The sequence below is a fragment of the Phoenix dactylifera genome, chromosome 6, assembly GCF_051530095.1.
Source record: "Phoenix dactylifera cultivar Ajwa chromosome 6, Ajwa_hap1_PhDact_Kaust_v1.1, whole genome shotgun sequence".
NCBI classification, from domain to species: Eukaryota; Viridiplantae; Streptophyta; class Magnoliopsida; order Arecales; family Arecaceae; genus Phoenix; species Phoenix dactylifera.
Genome location: NC_143195.1, coordinates 28471655 through 28486888, shown reverse-complemented (window position 1 = coordinate 28486888; position 15234 = coordinate 28471655). Strand labels below are relative to the sequence as shown.

The 15234-nt window shown below is 44.2% G+C and overlaps 2 protein-coding genes across 2 annotated transcripts; one reads left to right on the top strand and one right to left on the bottom strand.

Annotated features, from left to right (window-relative positions):
* Nucleotides 1-337: 337 nt before the first annotated feature.
* LOC103717945 (putative indole-3-pyruvate monooxygenase YUCCA9) lies at nucleotides 338-2867 on the top strand. Its single transcript, XM_026808797.4, has 3 exons — nucleotides 338-1438; nucleotides 1535-1906; nucleotides 2410-2867. The coding sequence occupies exons 1-3, from the start codon at nucleotides 797-799 to the stop codon at nucleotides 2632-2634; spliced, it is 1239 nt and encodes a 412-aa protein (XP_026664598.4). The 5' UTR covers nucleotides 338-796; the 3' UTR covers nucleotides 2635-2867.
* Nucleotides 2868-6979: 4112 nt separating this feature from the next.
* LOC120106719 (kiwellin-1-like) lies at nucleotides 6980-7827 on the bottom strand. The gene has a single exon (XM_039119757.3). It carries the CDS (start codon nucleotides 7825-7827, stop codon nucleotides 7264-7266), a length of 564 nt encoding a protein of 187 aa, XP_038975685.3. The 3' UTR covers nucleotides 6980-7263.
* Nucleotides 7828-15234: the final 7407 nt, after the last annotated feature.

The following is a 15234-nucleotide window of genomic DNA, read 5'->3' as shown; positions in this document are numbered from 1 at the left end:
TTCCAATAAATGTAAGAATCTTGTTTCCGTGAGAAAATTACTTTTTTCATCTCACTCTTTTAGAAATTCTAACCAAATATGAGAAATTTCCCCATCTTCTTATTGGCCATACTTTTCTCTGTCATCTTTCAGTAAATCAAACAAGGTCTTTATATCCATTTTCTTTCCTCTTCTAACTCTCTTATTTTTTTTGTCTGCCTTCTTCCTTTCTCGACTACTTGCACTCCCAATTGCTTCCTAAAAGAAAAAAAAAGAATATATTTGAGTGAATCATAGATTGAATGAGAGCATGCTTGCTTGTGATAAACCATTTGATAGGCCACTCTTCCGAGGCTGTGATAAAAAAATTTTTTTTGTTAGGAACGGTATCTACAGGCGCAAAAAAATAATAAATCTAAAACACCCCTCAGATCTTGTGATCTTCAAAACTTTCGGTAGAATACCTCGAAAGCCTTGTCTTGGATATTATCTAAAGCATACATTAAATTAAACATTAAACAAAGGAAGGAGGCGGCCGGGCTCATCATTTGACAAGGACCTTGAGAGCACCAACTTCGCTCCTTTGAAGCTCCCATGGCCATCTCCACCTATTTAAACACCCCCCATCCTCTCGTCCTTTCCAACTTCAACAAAGATTTCATTGCCTACTGCCGTCCTCTCAACTCCTTCCCATCTTCACTCCTATCTCCTCAGACCAACTCCATTGGCAACAATACTACTAACCTTTCATCTCCTCTGGTCACAAACTCCACCTCATTATCAACCAATCCCTCCAGAATCACGCATCCATTTGAACATGGCTTATCAGTTCGATTTCTTCTCTCGACGGTGTGTGTGGGTGAATGGCCCGATCATCGTCGGAGCTGGCCCGTCCGGCCTAGCAGTGGGTGCATGCCTGAAGGAGCAAGGCGTTCCCTTCGTGATCCTCGAGCGCTCCGACTGCATTGCCTCCCTCTGGCAAAAGCGTACTTACGACCGCCTGAAACTCCACCTCCCCAAACAATTCTGCCAGCTTCCGAAGCTCCCCTTCCCGGAGGACTACCCTGAGTACCCGTCCAAGAAGCAGTTCATAGACTACTTGGAGTCATACGCTAAGCACTTCGACATCAACCCAAGGTTCAACCAGTCAGTTCAGTCCGCGAGGTACGACGAGACGTGCGGATTATGGCGTGTAAGGACTGCCGGGTCTGGTGCCGAGGTGGAGTACATTGGCCGGTGGCTGGTGGTGGCCACCGGCGAGAATGCCGAACGAGTAGTCCCTGAGCTGGAGGGACTGGGGCAGTTTGGCGGCGATGTCACGCATGTCTGTGACTACAAATCCGGCAGGGCCTACCAGGGCAAGCGGGTATTGGTGGTCGGATGCGGCAACTCCGGCATGGAGGTCTGTCTCGACCTCTGCGACCACAATGCCTTCCCATCAATGGTTGTTCGCGATTCGGTGAGCGATTACTGCTGAAAGAATAACAGTTTCAGACAATTTTTTCTAGTACAAAAATCTCCAGTTCTTCTGATGGATCTCTGATTTATTTAACAGGTTCATGTACTGCCAAGAGAGGCTCTCGGGAAATCGACGTTCGAGCTGGCTGTTTTCCTGCGGAAGTGGCTGCCACTCTGGCTGGTGGACAGGATTCTACTGGTACTAGCACGGCTGGTTCTTGGTAACGTAAAGAAGTATGGTTTGAAGAGGCCTTCCATTGGTCCTCTGGAGCTTAAGAACACACGAGGGAGGACCCCTGTTTTGGATATCGGCGCCCTGGGCAAGATAAAGTCCGGTGATATAAAGGTGGTTCCTGGGATCAAGAGGTTTATGCCGGGAAAAGTTGAGCTCGTCGATGGCCAGATCCTTGATGTTGATTCAGTTATCTTGGCTACTGGGTACCGAAGCAACGTTCCTCAATGGCTTCAGGTTTTAAGCCTTTTCCCTTCTTTTTCTTCTTAGTCTTTAGTTCTATGAGGGAGGGTAGCTCTGTTTTGGCTTTTTCCATCATTATTTTTCAAATCCATAGGATTGTAGAATTTCTTTTATAAAAGCTAAGCTTGTTCTTCCCCATGTTGCTGACAGTTAAAAGAAGTTAGATGCCTCTCTCAAAATTTTATACAATGTTTTCTTAAGAAGAGGTGGGATTTGACTTAGAACTGCAGTTATGGGACTTCTCACATGGTTCTCCATGATATTGAGATAAAATAATACTAGAGATGATCAGACACTGTTCCTGAATAAGTTTGGCACGGTTTGGTGGTCTTGGTTTTATCCCACCCATAGGAAATAGTTAGTGACAGTTGAGGTATTGGACTAAATTGGAAGTTTTGAGGGTGCTTTGGAGAGAAGTTATTAGTGTGCTTTACTAATTCCATGTATATGTTTGAAAAGCATGGGGAGTCACTTATTTTTTGGGTTTAATTTTTCAGGGAACTGACTTCTTCTCTAAAGATGGATACCCGAAAGTGCCATTCCCAAATGGGTGGAAAGGGAACTCAGGGCTCTATGCTGTTGGGTTCACAAGGAGAGGGCTCTCTGGTGCCTCCTCAGATGCTGTGAGGATAGCAAAGGACATTGGCAGGGTCTGGAAAGAGGAAACAGAGCCAGCAAAGAGGCACACTGCTTGCCATAGGAGATGCATCTCACAGATCTAATGACATCCCCTTCTGCTGTTCATTTCCTGTTAATTTCCTTCCTTTCTTCTTTTCCTCTTCTGGTGAAACTGACCGTAGAGTAGTGTAAAATAGAGTAAAGTAAGTGCAGAGCCCTCTCTCAATGGAGCCAGAGTTTTGGACAAAGATTGGGCCTCTTGTACAGAGAACCGTTGAAGATGATGAGGCTTTATTCCCTTTTGAGAACTTTGTACAACAATTTCAAATCTTTTACTTCAGTGGAAAGAGTACATTTCTTTTTATCTGGCTGGTATTTTTCTGAGCTTCTCTGCGATCCATCTCTTCTATTCTCCCTCCCACTAACCAACATACTGGACAAAACAAATGGGCTTCTGTGCTTTGTTCCTGTTCTTCGAATCTGGGATTGCTTTCCCCTTCACCATGTACATCTGAAAAGGCTGGTTAAATTCCACAGCAAAGTCTTGCAGGACTCGAGGAGTAAACTCTGTTTCACAGCAGGACAGTATCGGTCATTTCATACGATTTAATGTAAAGTGAATGCAATGACAATGCACTAAAAGCTACTGCAATCTGTATGAATTATTCCTTGAAAATTAAAGAACTCCCACTAGAACCAGAAACACCCAGCCACATGCCGAAGGCCCACCAAATCATTAGCTCCTAAGAAGCGCATCAGATTACTTTGAGTATACTGCTGTAAAGTTTTGAGCCTCATTAAACCAGGAGGGAAAGTGGGTTGAAGAGCAAAGGAACCATGGCCATATTCTCAAGCTCTACGCATTTTCTGATTTCTAATGCTTGTAAAAGAATCCTAAAGTGCTATTCTTTCAATCATTGCAGACCCTGAAATTAGCACTAGTTCTGGCCAATGGTATCATCCAACTTTGCTGCACCATTTACCCTTCTTTTGATCATTGGAAGGCTGTCCTTTCTATCTATGTGGATCCCCTGGGATCCTTCTGAGTAGTCCTGGTTGCACAGCCCAGAGTGCATGGCCACATGCATCTCGGGGCCCCGGACACATGGCCTGGCCACCGCAACCTCCATATCTCCAACCCCAGCCCGGCCCCCCACTTTGTGAATGCACACATGCTTGTGCCCGTGCGAGCAAACATACTCACACCTGCGTCATTTGATGCCCACTACATATGTTTGGAATGCTCTGTCTCTTTATGGGCTTTAGATGCTCTTCATTGTGAATGCTGACGTTGAAAGTTCGGTAGTTTTGGTGTCATTGTGTGATCAGATTCACCCCAGGCGTCTCTTTCTGGAAATGAGACTAAAGCTTTGCCAGATCTTAGCAAATTTAAGGCCATTAGCAGTTATCATAACCAAAGTAGTTCTTTCTTTCTTAACAACAATTAGTCCATCCATTCGGGCTTTTGCATCTGCATATTAGAGGCAATAGAATCCTTTGTTTTCTGCTTCTCAACTTTCTCTGTTTTGAATCCGAGGTACAAATTCATCTTCGAAGAAATGTACCAGTTAGGGGAATTAATTATGTTTCAATAGAGCGCGTCACTAATGATCCATAATCTGGAAACTTGTTGAGGTTTGCATGGAAGGAAGTATACTTCGTAGAGATCCTTCTGGGATTGCTAAAAGCTTCATTTTAAAGCATCTGTTACGAAGTTGGTACCTCAGGTGACTAATATTATTCTCAAGTTTTCCTTCACAGAGATATTTTGAGACCGAAATCTTAATCGATGCGTTCTGAGACAGAGATATCTCAATCGACACTTTTGGAGACAGATATCTCATTCGATACTTTCTGAGACAGATATCTTAATCGATGACTCAGCTAGGAGTGATGCAAGGCTTCTCTCTCAGGATACCTAACAAATGTTGTGGCTCTGAAATGCAGTCACAATTCATGTCTTTTCACCTATAAGAAATGCTTTTCCAATTTCCAAGACATTAAGTATACACAACTGCATCCTCAGATGCTGTCACATTCTGTGTAAGAACAACATGCACAATTGTGGATAACCATTTCGAGGGAATCGACTCTCTATGTTCTACTTTTTCATGTCATCAAAAGCAAGGTAAGATTCAGCATTTCTATGTCTAGTCCTAGCTTTTCTTCATTTTATTTCTATATATTCTTTCATAGGTGATGTATCACATATGCCATTAGTGAAGGCTTCTCAAGGTAGAGATGCAGTAGAGGGAGGGTGAGAGAGAGAGAGAATATTTATATTTTTCTTTTGAAGCTTAAAAGAATGCAGTAATTTGCTCGAGGATATTTGCCTAATGCCGTATGGGAAAAAATCGATAAAGCCTGCAAAAGTCTTATGGGAGCAGGGAAAGTTAAGATGAATAGATAATCCAAAGAGAATGCTAATTTGTGAAGACCGATCAATAGGATTGTCACGCCCTGAATCCAATATCCAAGTCGGCTATGTGACATGGCTGCATACTCCCTAGGGCCAGGCCCTACACAATATGCAAGGCCTAAGATGAATAATATCCATATAATTTCAAAAATTTAAAACAACAATTAATAGTCAATTTAATCCAATAAAACCATTATAATTAAATAACTAACTTGCTCAATTACAAAATTTCAGATGTTCACCGGTATCAAAAAAATAGAGATAGCTAACTAATAAACTAATAACTCTACAGCTCGAACTTGATGTCTCACTCATTCAAGATTACGCACCCTATGACTCTGGAAAAAAAATATAAAGAAGAATATGAGTTTTTCCAGCCCAGCAAGAATTTCCAACCACTACACCATAAATAATACAATAAAAAATATTTAAATAAACAATACCAGATAAAATAATTACCTTAATCATAACCGAAAAGCTAATTTCGAAATAGCATGCACATAAGGACACAAATTAATCAAATGCCTGTTCGGGGAATTCATCCAATTAGCTAATCAAATTCATCAACTAAACTCTAATAGATCTCGGGGCATTTAATTGATTATTTTGAATTCTATAATCAACTACCTAGCATATGTTTTCGATCAAAAATTTGATTACATGTTTGCAAATGAATTAATAGTGTACACAATGATTCTAGAAAGAAAACGGTTGGTATGAAGTAGTCTTTTTAACACCACCCTTGGAGTTGAAAGGTGATTTTATGTTTATGGTCCAGAGTTCAGAGGATGTGGAGGAGATTTGATCAATGTGGCAATCCAATCTCACCACCCACATGTGATGCCCCGTGGGCTAGTAGTTAATCATAATGCTTAAATTCGGTGAGCTGCTGCTTGCTACTTGTGGATTACATATGGATTACATTGGCAGGGCATACACATTCCCTCCGGCGATTGATAGATTGGAATGTTAGTGGTGGCTCCTCTGGATATTTAGCTAGCCATTGTAGCCATGATCATAATACCGAGATTGCCCTAGTAAAAGGAAATAACAACTAATGTGTATTTCTTAATTGTCTCCAGACATCCCCTTGCTGGCACGTGTTTAGTTTCACACTGGTTATTCATCGAGAAGATCTTGGGTACTTATACAGGACTAAGAAATCCAAAAAAATACCTTTCGACTAGTATTTTTAGGTAAAGTCCTGGATTGTTATATCCCCATCATTTGTCACTTCCTTTTTTTTTTTTGGGAAAACAATGGAGATACTTAAGGTTGATGGTATCTCCACTGGCGATTACATATTGATATAATTGATATCACATAGGGCAAACAAAGCCAGAGAGTGACTTTGGAATTTATTATAGGTGCACAGCATAGGTTTCCAATGTAAGATCATGGGTGCAGGCCTGGGTTGTTACATCCCCATCTTTAGTCACTTTCTGTTGTTTTTTTTTTTTTGGGGGGGGGGGGGGGGGGGGGAGGGGACAATGGAGGTACTTAAGGTTGATGGTATCTCCACTGGCGATTACATATTGATATAATTGATATCACATAGGGCAAACAAAGCCAGAGAGTGACTTTGAAATTTATTATAGTTGCACAAAATAGGTTTCCAATGTTAGATCATGGGTGAAGTCTTCGGTTGTTACATCCCCATCATTAGTCACTTTCTGTTAATTTTCTTTTGGAAAAAACAATGGAGGTACTTAAGGTTGATAGTATCTCCACTGGCGATTACATATTGTTATAATTGATGTCACATAGGGCAAACAAAGCTAGAGAGGGACTTTGGAATTTATTATAGGTGTAAAACATAGGTTTCCAATGTGAGATCATGAGTGAAGACCTGGGTTGTTACATCTCTATCGTTGGTATTTTTCTGTTTTTTTTTTTGTTTTGTTTTTTTTTTGGGAAAAACAATGGCGGTACTTAAGGTTGATAGTATCTCCCCTAGCGATTACATAATGATATAATTGATATCACATAGGACAAACAAACAAAGCAAGAGAGTGACTTCGGAATTTATTATAAAACAATATTGGAGGTACTTAAGGTTGATAGTATCTCCACTGGCGATTACATAATGATATAATTGATATCACATAGGACAAACAAACAAAACAAGAGAGTGACTCGGAATTTATTATAAAACAATATTGGAGGTACTTAAGGTTGATAGTATCTCCACTGGCGATTACATATTGATATAATTGATATCACATAGGGCAAACAATTTAAAGCCAGAGAGTGACTTTGGAATTTATTGTAGGTGCACAACATAGGTTTCCAATGCGAGATCTTTGCTAATGTATCATGCATCGGACCAAGTAATCTTATGCTCTCCAACGTGCGAAGGGATCCTGAGAGCCTTCCACACTGCCGGTGAAGCATCCACTATATTGTGAGGACATGGTGGCTGGAAATCGTGCTCGGCGTCGCAACCATGTACAGAATCACACTCATCAACAACTTTAGCCAGTACGGACTTACCATTTGCATGGATCCTGATGTTTTTGCCGCATCGGCTGCCGTGATGGTACCAACCTGTTGAGAGGGCCACAACTCTCTCATGATCACTGTGGTAACTATTGTCGCACTCCGAAGGTCCACCCCCATCCCCACCTTTTTCGAAGCTGTTGATGGTCATCGTTGCACGGGTGGCTTCGGTCACCGGCGGCGAGCAACGGTACTGTGGGTACTTCTCTCCAGCCTTACAACACTCGGATTCGTTCTCGGGGTTGCACTTGCCAGCCTTGCCTTTAAGGAACCCACTAGGTCTGCATGCTTCAGCATGGGAGGTGATGCGAAAGCTAGCGCCGAGACCCAAACTTGATAGCAGTAGTACTAGAACCAGAGATGGTATATAGCTCACCATGTCTCAACTAAAAGGCAAAATGATCTACTATGGTGCTCCTGCGATGAGAGGAGTGGATGATGTCCTCAAGGATGTGTGTGGGGTTTGCTTATATAGATGCGATGCCGGAAGACTAGTGGAACTACTTGGCCTCGGTTTGCAAGTAGTTTCGATATGAAAGAGAACCATATCGATGAAATCCACGACGTGTCCGGGGGACGGGTCTAACTAAAGGGTCCTCCAAAAGAAGTGGATGATGTGCTCAAGGATGCGTGGCGTTTGCTTATATATTTATGTGCAATGCCAAAAGACTAGTGGAACAACTGGAGGTCTCATAACTTTCTCAGTTTGCAGGTAATTCCTATATGAAAGAAAACTATGCGGGTAAAAGTCATGACGTGTCCGTGGAGATGGATTTGTCGATTATTGTGTTAGGACCTACGCGTGCACGCAAAAATGGCCAAAACCCAGCTCGTGCCGGCTTCTAGCAGCAGCAAGTCTGTCCACCAAGTTTCTAAAAGGCAAGTCATCGCACAATTACTGCTTCTAGCAGCAGCAAGTCTGTCCACCAAGTTTCTGTTATGATTCCTCTTCTTCAAAGCTTATGGTCCCAATTGGTAATTTCATGGCAGGTTCTTTGCAACTCAAAAGACCAGCTCTATATGATACTTACTTCTGGTCACCAGCTAGATTGTTGAGATAAGGTATAAATAATATTCAGCAAATTTGAGTAGAAAAACATGGTAATATAGCTTTAACAGAGGATGGATGCAGCGCTTAGGAGCATTATGTTGCATTGCAGAGTGGTTCAGTCCTGGATAGCTGCTGTCACGCCCCCGCCTCTGCGAGGCACGTGAGGCACCTAGTGCCCACGTGGGGGCCACATGAGGGGGGAACACGGGGCTCCCCTGCCAGATATTGTCCGGTTCTGGGGCTTCACGCAAGCGTCCTTCACCCCTCCCCGGTTTTGTTTTCCACCCAAAACGCGTCTACAGGATTTGGAGACACCCGCCTCATATGCCCAGGCTCTGGAACGAGTCTTTCCGATGTGGGACTATTGGGCCTCACACCCTTCCCACCATCGGACAAGAGTCGTCCTCGGCTCTGATACCAAATGTCACGTCCCCGCCTCTGCGAGGCACGTGAGGCATCTAGTGCCCACGTGGGGGCCACATGAGGGGGGAACACGGGGCTCCCCTGCTAGATATTGTCCGGTTCTGGGGCTTCACGCAAGCGTCCTTCACCCCTCCCCGGTTTTGTTTTCCACCCAAAACGCGTCTGCAGGATTTGGAGACACCCGCCTCATATGCCCAGGCTCTGGAACGAGTCTTTCCGATGTGGGACTATTGGGCCTCACACCCTTCCCACCATCGGACAAGAGCCGTCCTCGGCTCTGATACCAAATGTCACGTCCCCGCCTCTGCGAGGCACGTGAGGCATCTAGTGCCCACGTGGGGGCCACATGAGGGGGGAACACGGGGCTCCCCTGCCAGATATTGTCCGGTTCTGGGGCTTCACGCAAGCGTCCTTCACCCCTCCCCGGTTTTGTTTTCCACCCAAAACGCGTCTGCAGGATTTGGAGTCACCCGCCTCATATGCCCAGGCTCTGGAACGAGTCTTTCCGATGTGGGACTATTGGGCCTCACACCCTTCCCACCATCGGACAAGAGCCGTCATCGGCTCTGATACCAAATTGTCACGCCCCCGCCTCTGCGAGGCACGTGAGGCACCTAGTGCCCACGTGGGGGCCACATGAGGGGGGAACACGGGGGCTCCCCTGCCAGATATTGTCCGGTTCTGGGGCTTCACGCAAGCGTCCTTCACCCCTCCCCGGTTTTGTTTTCCACCCAAAACGCGTCTGCAGGATTTGGAGTCACCCGCCTCATATGCCCAGGCTCTGGAACGAGTCTTTCCGATGTGGGACTATTAGGCCTCACAGCTGCCATGTCATCTGAACAAGGACATAAATGCCCTCTTGGGCTAGTATTTAACTGTAGTGCTTAAATTTGATTAGTTGCTGCCTGTCGCTTGTCGATTACTCATAGATTATGTTCACAGGGCATACACATTCCCGCTGACAATTGATAGATTTGGAATGGAAGTGGCGGCTCCCTTGGATATTTAGCTAACTATTGTTGTCACGATCATAATATGAGGTTGGAGAATCCATCGACTTGAATGAATTGGATAAACTTTTTTTGGAAGAAGAGATCAAGAACCCGAGAAAATTTCCCGGGCTCTTTTTATCGGCAACACTGACATGTGATGAAGGAAGATCTCCTGGAATTATTTGATGGAATCTACAACTCTACAAACATAGCTAGGTTGAACTATTCCCATATTACACTTATTCCAAAAAACAAAGCCAGGGAGCAAATACTACAGGCTGACATGTTTAATCAATGGAATCATGAAGATTTTCTCTAAAATCCTAAGTAATTCTTTGTTCAATCTCTTGAGGTCGAAGAAAGGATTGACGGCCTGTTGATCAAGGAAAGCCAAAATTCAGTCTTGCTTCTGGACTTAGATCAGAAGAGAGGTAGCGAAGTGAGTTTAGGTATTTCTTCAAGCCAGTTCCAGAGTGGAAAGGGTAGCTCAGTAGAATATGCCAGAAAGCAAAGAGGGGTGCCTCGAAGAAGGCAATTCACGAGGAAAGGTCCCACTCAGACATTCAGACACACACAAACACAAAGATGACAACCGTGGCACGTTGCTAAGGATAGGCTCCTACTTTGACTATAGAATAGATGAGCATAGTACAACTTGGGCAATTTCTAATGTCATTAGAATCCATAGAAGAAAGAGAGAGAAAAGAAGAGGAAACGTACTAGACTGGCAAAATTCGTGGATGAACTAGTCTCTGAATCTTAGATCGTGTTCATCAAAGGAAGACAGATTGTGGATAGTTTCATCCCTGCAAAGAAAATCATTTCCTATTATATGAAAACTAATTGGTCTGAAAGGCCCCTTCCTCAAGATTGATTTTAAAAAAGATTTTGACAGAATAGATTGGAGATTTTGCATTGCGCTTCTAAAAGCTCGAGGATCTGGTCACAAATGGTATCCTTCGGTCCATGGAATTCTGTACTCAAGTAAATTAGCTTTGCTGATTAGTGGTGAACTAACCAATTGGTTCACTGCCAAGAAGGGTCTCAAACAAGGAGGTTCATTATCACGGTTCATTGGTGAGTGATATTCTTAACAGGTTGCTAACATTGGCTGCAGGCAGTAATCTTGTTTCGGTATTAGCTCGGCAAATACGACAGAAAACATTCTCTCATTACAATATGTAGATAAGACCATCATATTGTGCAATGCAGAACAAAAGTGGGCCTCAAACTTCAAGTTCCTCTTGCTCTCTTTTTTTTTTTTTTGTCCACTTGCTGCTCAACTATTCTCGCATAAGCACAGCCAGCTGAATCACTAGAAAAAAAAACTCCTCTTGTACTCCTTTAAACTCCACATTGGACAAAAGATGTGAGGACCTCTGCGGGCATATGTTTAGTTTTATTTTAGTTATTCATTGGGTAGATCTTGGATATTTATACAGAATCAAAAAATTCAAATAATACCTTTCAGTTAGTCTTTTTGGATGAGGGCCTATTGTGACAAAAAATCAATTTTGAAAAGAGCTCATAGTGGTAAGGTCCCAGTCAAAGCTAGCTAGCAATCGCAAAAAAGGGTAGCTGTTCTGCTTTGGGTGAGAACAAACCACAAGATAAGTTGTTGGATAAATTTCTCTATAAACTTTTATTGACCTTCGGAGCTTATTTATACAATTAAACTTAACGAACTATTCGGCTATCCAGCCGAGAATAAAGCCTACGTGCATAACAGAATTAACGTAAACATAAGTAAACATGCAACAAAATAATAACAGAATGACTACACTCTCTCCAACAATTGGTTGACGCGGTAAATCAGCATCTATCCGTTGCTGAAGGTGGCTCCGGGTCTTTCTCCCTTGCATGCACGGATTTCACGTCCTGCATGTCCGGTTCTCACGCCTGGTCTTCACCCACTATACTTGATGTTTGGCTTTGGCACTCTTATAGTTCTGCGTGGCTGCCTATCACATAGACTCTCTGAATCCCAGAGCAAATAATTAGCATGATACTTGGCTGTTTTCGTTATCAATTCCTAGTAAGATATCTCAGCCTCCTACTCTGAAACCCAAAAAAACGCCCTTTTGATTGGAAATTCTTAGAAGAAAAGATTGAAAACAAGCTATCGGGGTGAAAAGATAAGCTGTTATCTATTGGAGGGAGGTTGGTAGTTGTTAATGTCGTGCTATATATATTTATTGGATCTGCAGTACTATCAGATGAAACAGTTTCCAGAATTTATAGATCAAGGACGAACTTCCTTTGGAGAGGAAGCAGCACTTGCCCAAGAGTTTTTTTTTCCTTGCAAAATGGTCTGATGTCTATAGGTTGAAGCAACGTGGAGGATTAGGCGTGATAAACCTAAGCCTTTTTAATCAATGCTTGCTGGTGAAATGGTGGTGGAGGTTTTTAATCAATCGCCAAGAAATCGCAGACAAGCATCCTCAGTTTGGAAGGACATGGAGCATGTAAGGTCCTTATTCATCCCCAGTATACGGTTCATTCTTGGAGATAGGAGTCACATTGCATTTTGCCATGATGCACAGGTTCGAGAAGAACCATTAAAATACCTCTTCCCAACACTTCATCCTCATCTTCAACTCGGCCATCTCAGTTTGAGACTTTTTTAGAGCAGGAGATGGCAGGTCTCTCTTTATGACGCCCCTCTCATCTAGTGGGATGGAAGAACTAGGGTAGCAATCGGGTCGAGTCGGGGTCGGGTTGGATGCGTATCGAGTTAAAAATTCGTCAACTTGCAATTGGAAACTGCCCCTTCCAGAAAGGTTGAAGTTTTTATTTGGCTTGCATTCAACAACAGGATTTTGACAGGTGAGAGTATGAAGAAGCAAAATTGGAATGGCCCCAGCTTTTTAGCTACCTGGAAAAGAAGAGGCGGTAAACCATCTCTTTATTAAGTGTGAATTTTCAACATCCAGCTGGTAAAGGTGTTCGAGAATCTTATTTCTCCAAATTTTAACTTGTACCATTAAGGAGCTTTGGACTAGTTGGAGAAATGTAACAACCGAGGATCTCACCCAACCTTTAGCTTGTACCATTAAGGAGCTTTGGACTAGTTTGAGAAATATAGCAACCCAAGACCTCGCCCAAAATGGCTAGCCGGAAGGTATTATTTAAGATCCTTAGTCCTGTGTAAGTACCCAAAATATTCTCGGTAAATAACCGATGTGGGACTAAACACACGCCTGTATGAGTCCTCACATACTTTTTCCATTTAAGCCCTGACGTCTTTGTCAGGCTAAGGGTTAAAATCTATTCAAATCTGATCACATGCACCATGATAGGCCCGTGGTCAGCCTCCATTAACCCGTGTTGCAGTGCCTCTTAGTCCACATAGGCTATGGGTCGAGTCCGCTCTGATACTATTTTATAACAATCCAGGATTTCGCTCAAAATGGCTAGTCGAAAAGTAATATTTGGGTTCCTTAGTCCTATATAAGTACCCAAAATATCCTCGGCAGATAACCGGTATGGGACTAAATACACACCCACATGAGTCCTCACAAGGAAGGCCATTGAAAAGAATGAAGTGAAGCTGGCTTGGGAGTGTCTTCTGTCCACGATGTGCTGGGCTCTTTGGAAAAAAAGAAATAATCGAAGCTACTTCATCGAAGAAAGTCATGCAACAATGCCTCTTCCTTCTTTGTAGCTGGACATATGCCACTCGATCGGCAAGATATCAGATGCCTATGCAATAGCTTCTTAGGATGCTAACTACTGTAAATCTTCAGCACCAAGCTCAAGTGCTAACTACTTCCTTCCCTCGACCCTATTGTCGAGGCCATGAGTAAACCTCGGCTCCTGGAGAAGACAGTAGGGAACTTCTTAATCTCCTTGTAATATACTTTGTAAGTATTAACCTCTAGTAATAATAATAACTGGGCGGTTATGTAATACCCCCCCCCCCCCAAAAAAAAAAAAAAAGAGGGCGGATGGGCTGGCCCGAAAAGACCGGGCCCATCCCCCTTAAAAAAACGATCGTGCCTAGGGCACGATCGTGACAGAGAGGGGCACGGGAGAGAGGCGGCGGCGTTGGAGAGGGTTCGCCGGAGGGATGTGAGCGTCGGGGAGAGGCGACCAAGAGCCGGCCGGCCGCGGAGGAAGGCCACTTCCCTTCAAGAAGATCCCCACAAATCGGTGAAGAGATCTTGGACCCGTGCGTGTTTGCTCACGGATTTCTTCCTCCGATTTCTCGCCGGAAAGGTTGCCGGAGCACGCCGTCAGACCGAGGTAAGTGGGGCTCCCTTTCTTATGCTTCTTTTTGGGTGGCGTTGGAGGAGTTTTTTTGGCCGGTGAATCGTCGGAGAAGAGCCGAAACAGGGTACCCCTGTTTCGGCCTCTTCTTTCCAGTTTTTGGCCGCCGCCGGCCGCCGGGATGGCCGAGATGCATGGCGGTGGGGCTGGTCGGGTTCATATGAAGGTCGGAGAAGGTTTTCTAGGATGGGTATGTGATGAGGGAGGGTGGATCCGAGGTCCTCTTCCTCGGGATCCCATCCTCTCCTCCTCTTCCCCTCGTCGGATGGCCACCGGCGACGACGACGGCGGCGGCGGCGTGGGCCACCGTGGCTGCCGTCGGGTGGGGGGGGAAGCCGAGCCACCATCACGGTGGCCTTTCCGTGGAAGAAATGGAGGAAGGGGGAGGGGACAGTGTCGGTTTTGGGGGAAGAAGAAGAAGAAGAAGGAGAAGAACTTTTCTTCTCTTCCTCTCTTGGTCGGCCACCATCGCCGGTGACAGCAACAGTAGCGGCCGGCGACGGTCCGACCAGTGGTGGCTGAGGGTTGGGCAGGTGGCGATTGTTGCCCTTGAATCAAAAAGATTTGAGGAAGGGAGATGTATTCCCAACCCTGAAAAGAGAGGGATCATCCCTTTCTTTTGGTTTCTTCACCGGGACCGGCCATCATCGCCGGCGTGGCAGCGGCCACGGCCGGCGACGACATAGGCCGGTGGTACAAGGGTGGGAGTCGGGCCACTCCGACTGCCCTAGATTTGGAGGGATTGAGATGTTTGGAGACCTGGTGATGGACCCCATAATAGATATGAATTATGGTTTAGAATATTTAAATATTAAATGATTTAGTTTGTGATTTGCAATTGATGTTGTAGAGGAAGAGTCGGCGGAGCCAGAAGGTTTTGATCGGGGGACTCAGCACCCCAACGCGTAGGTTGTGATTCGGACCGTGTTGAGTCAGTCTACAATTTCTGTAAGAATCCTTGTACGCCAATCCTACATGATATACATATTTTTGCACTATATATGTTTGATATGCTATGATCCAGACAAAGCAAAATAGTTTTATATTTAAT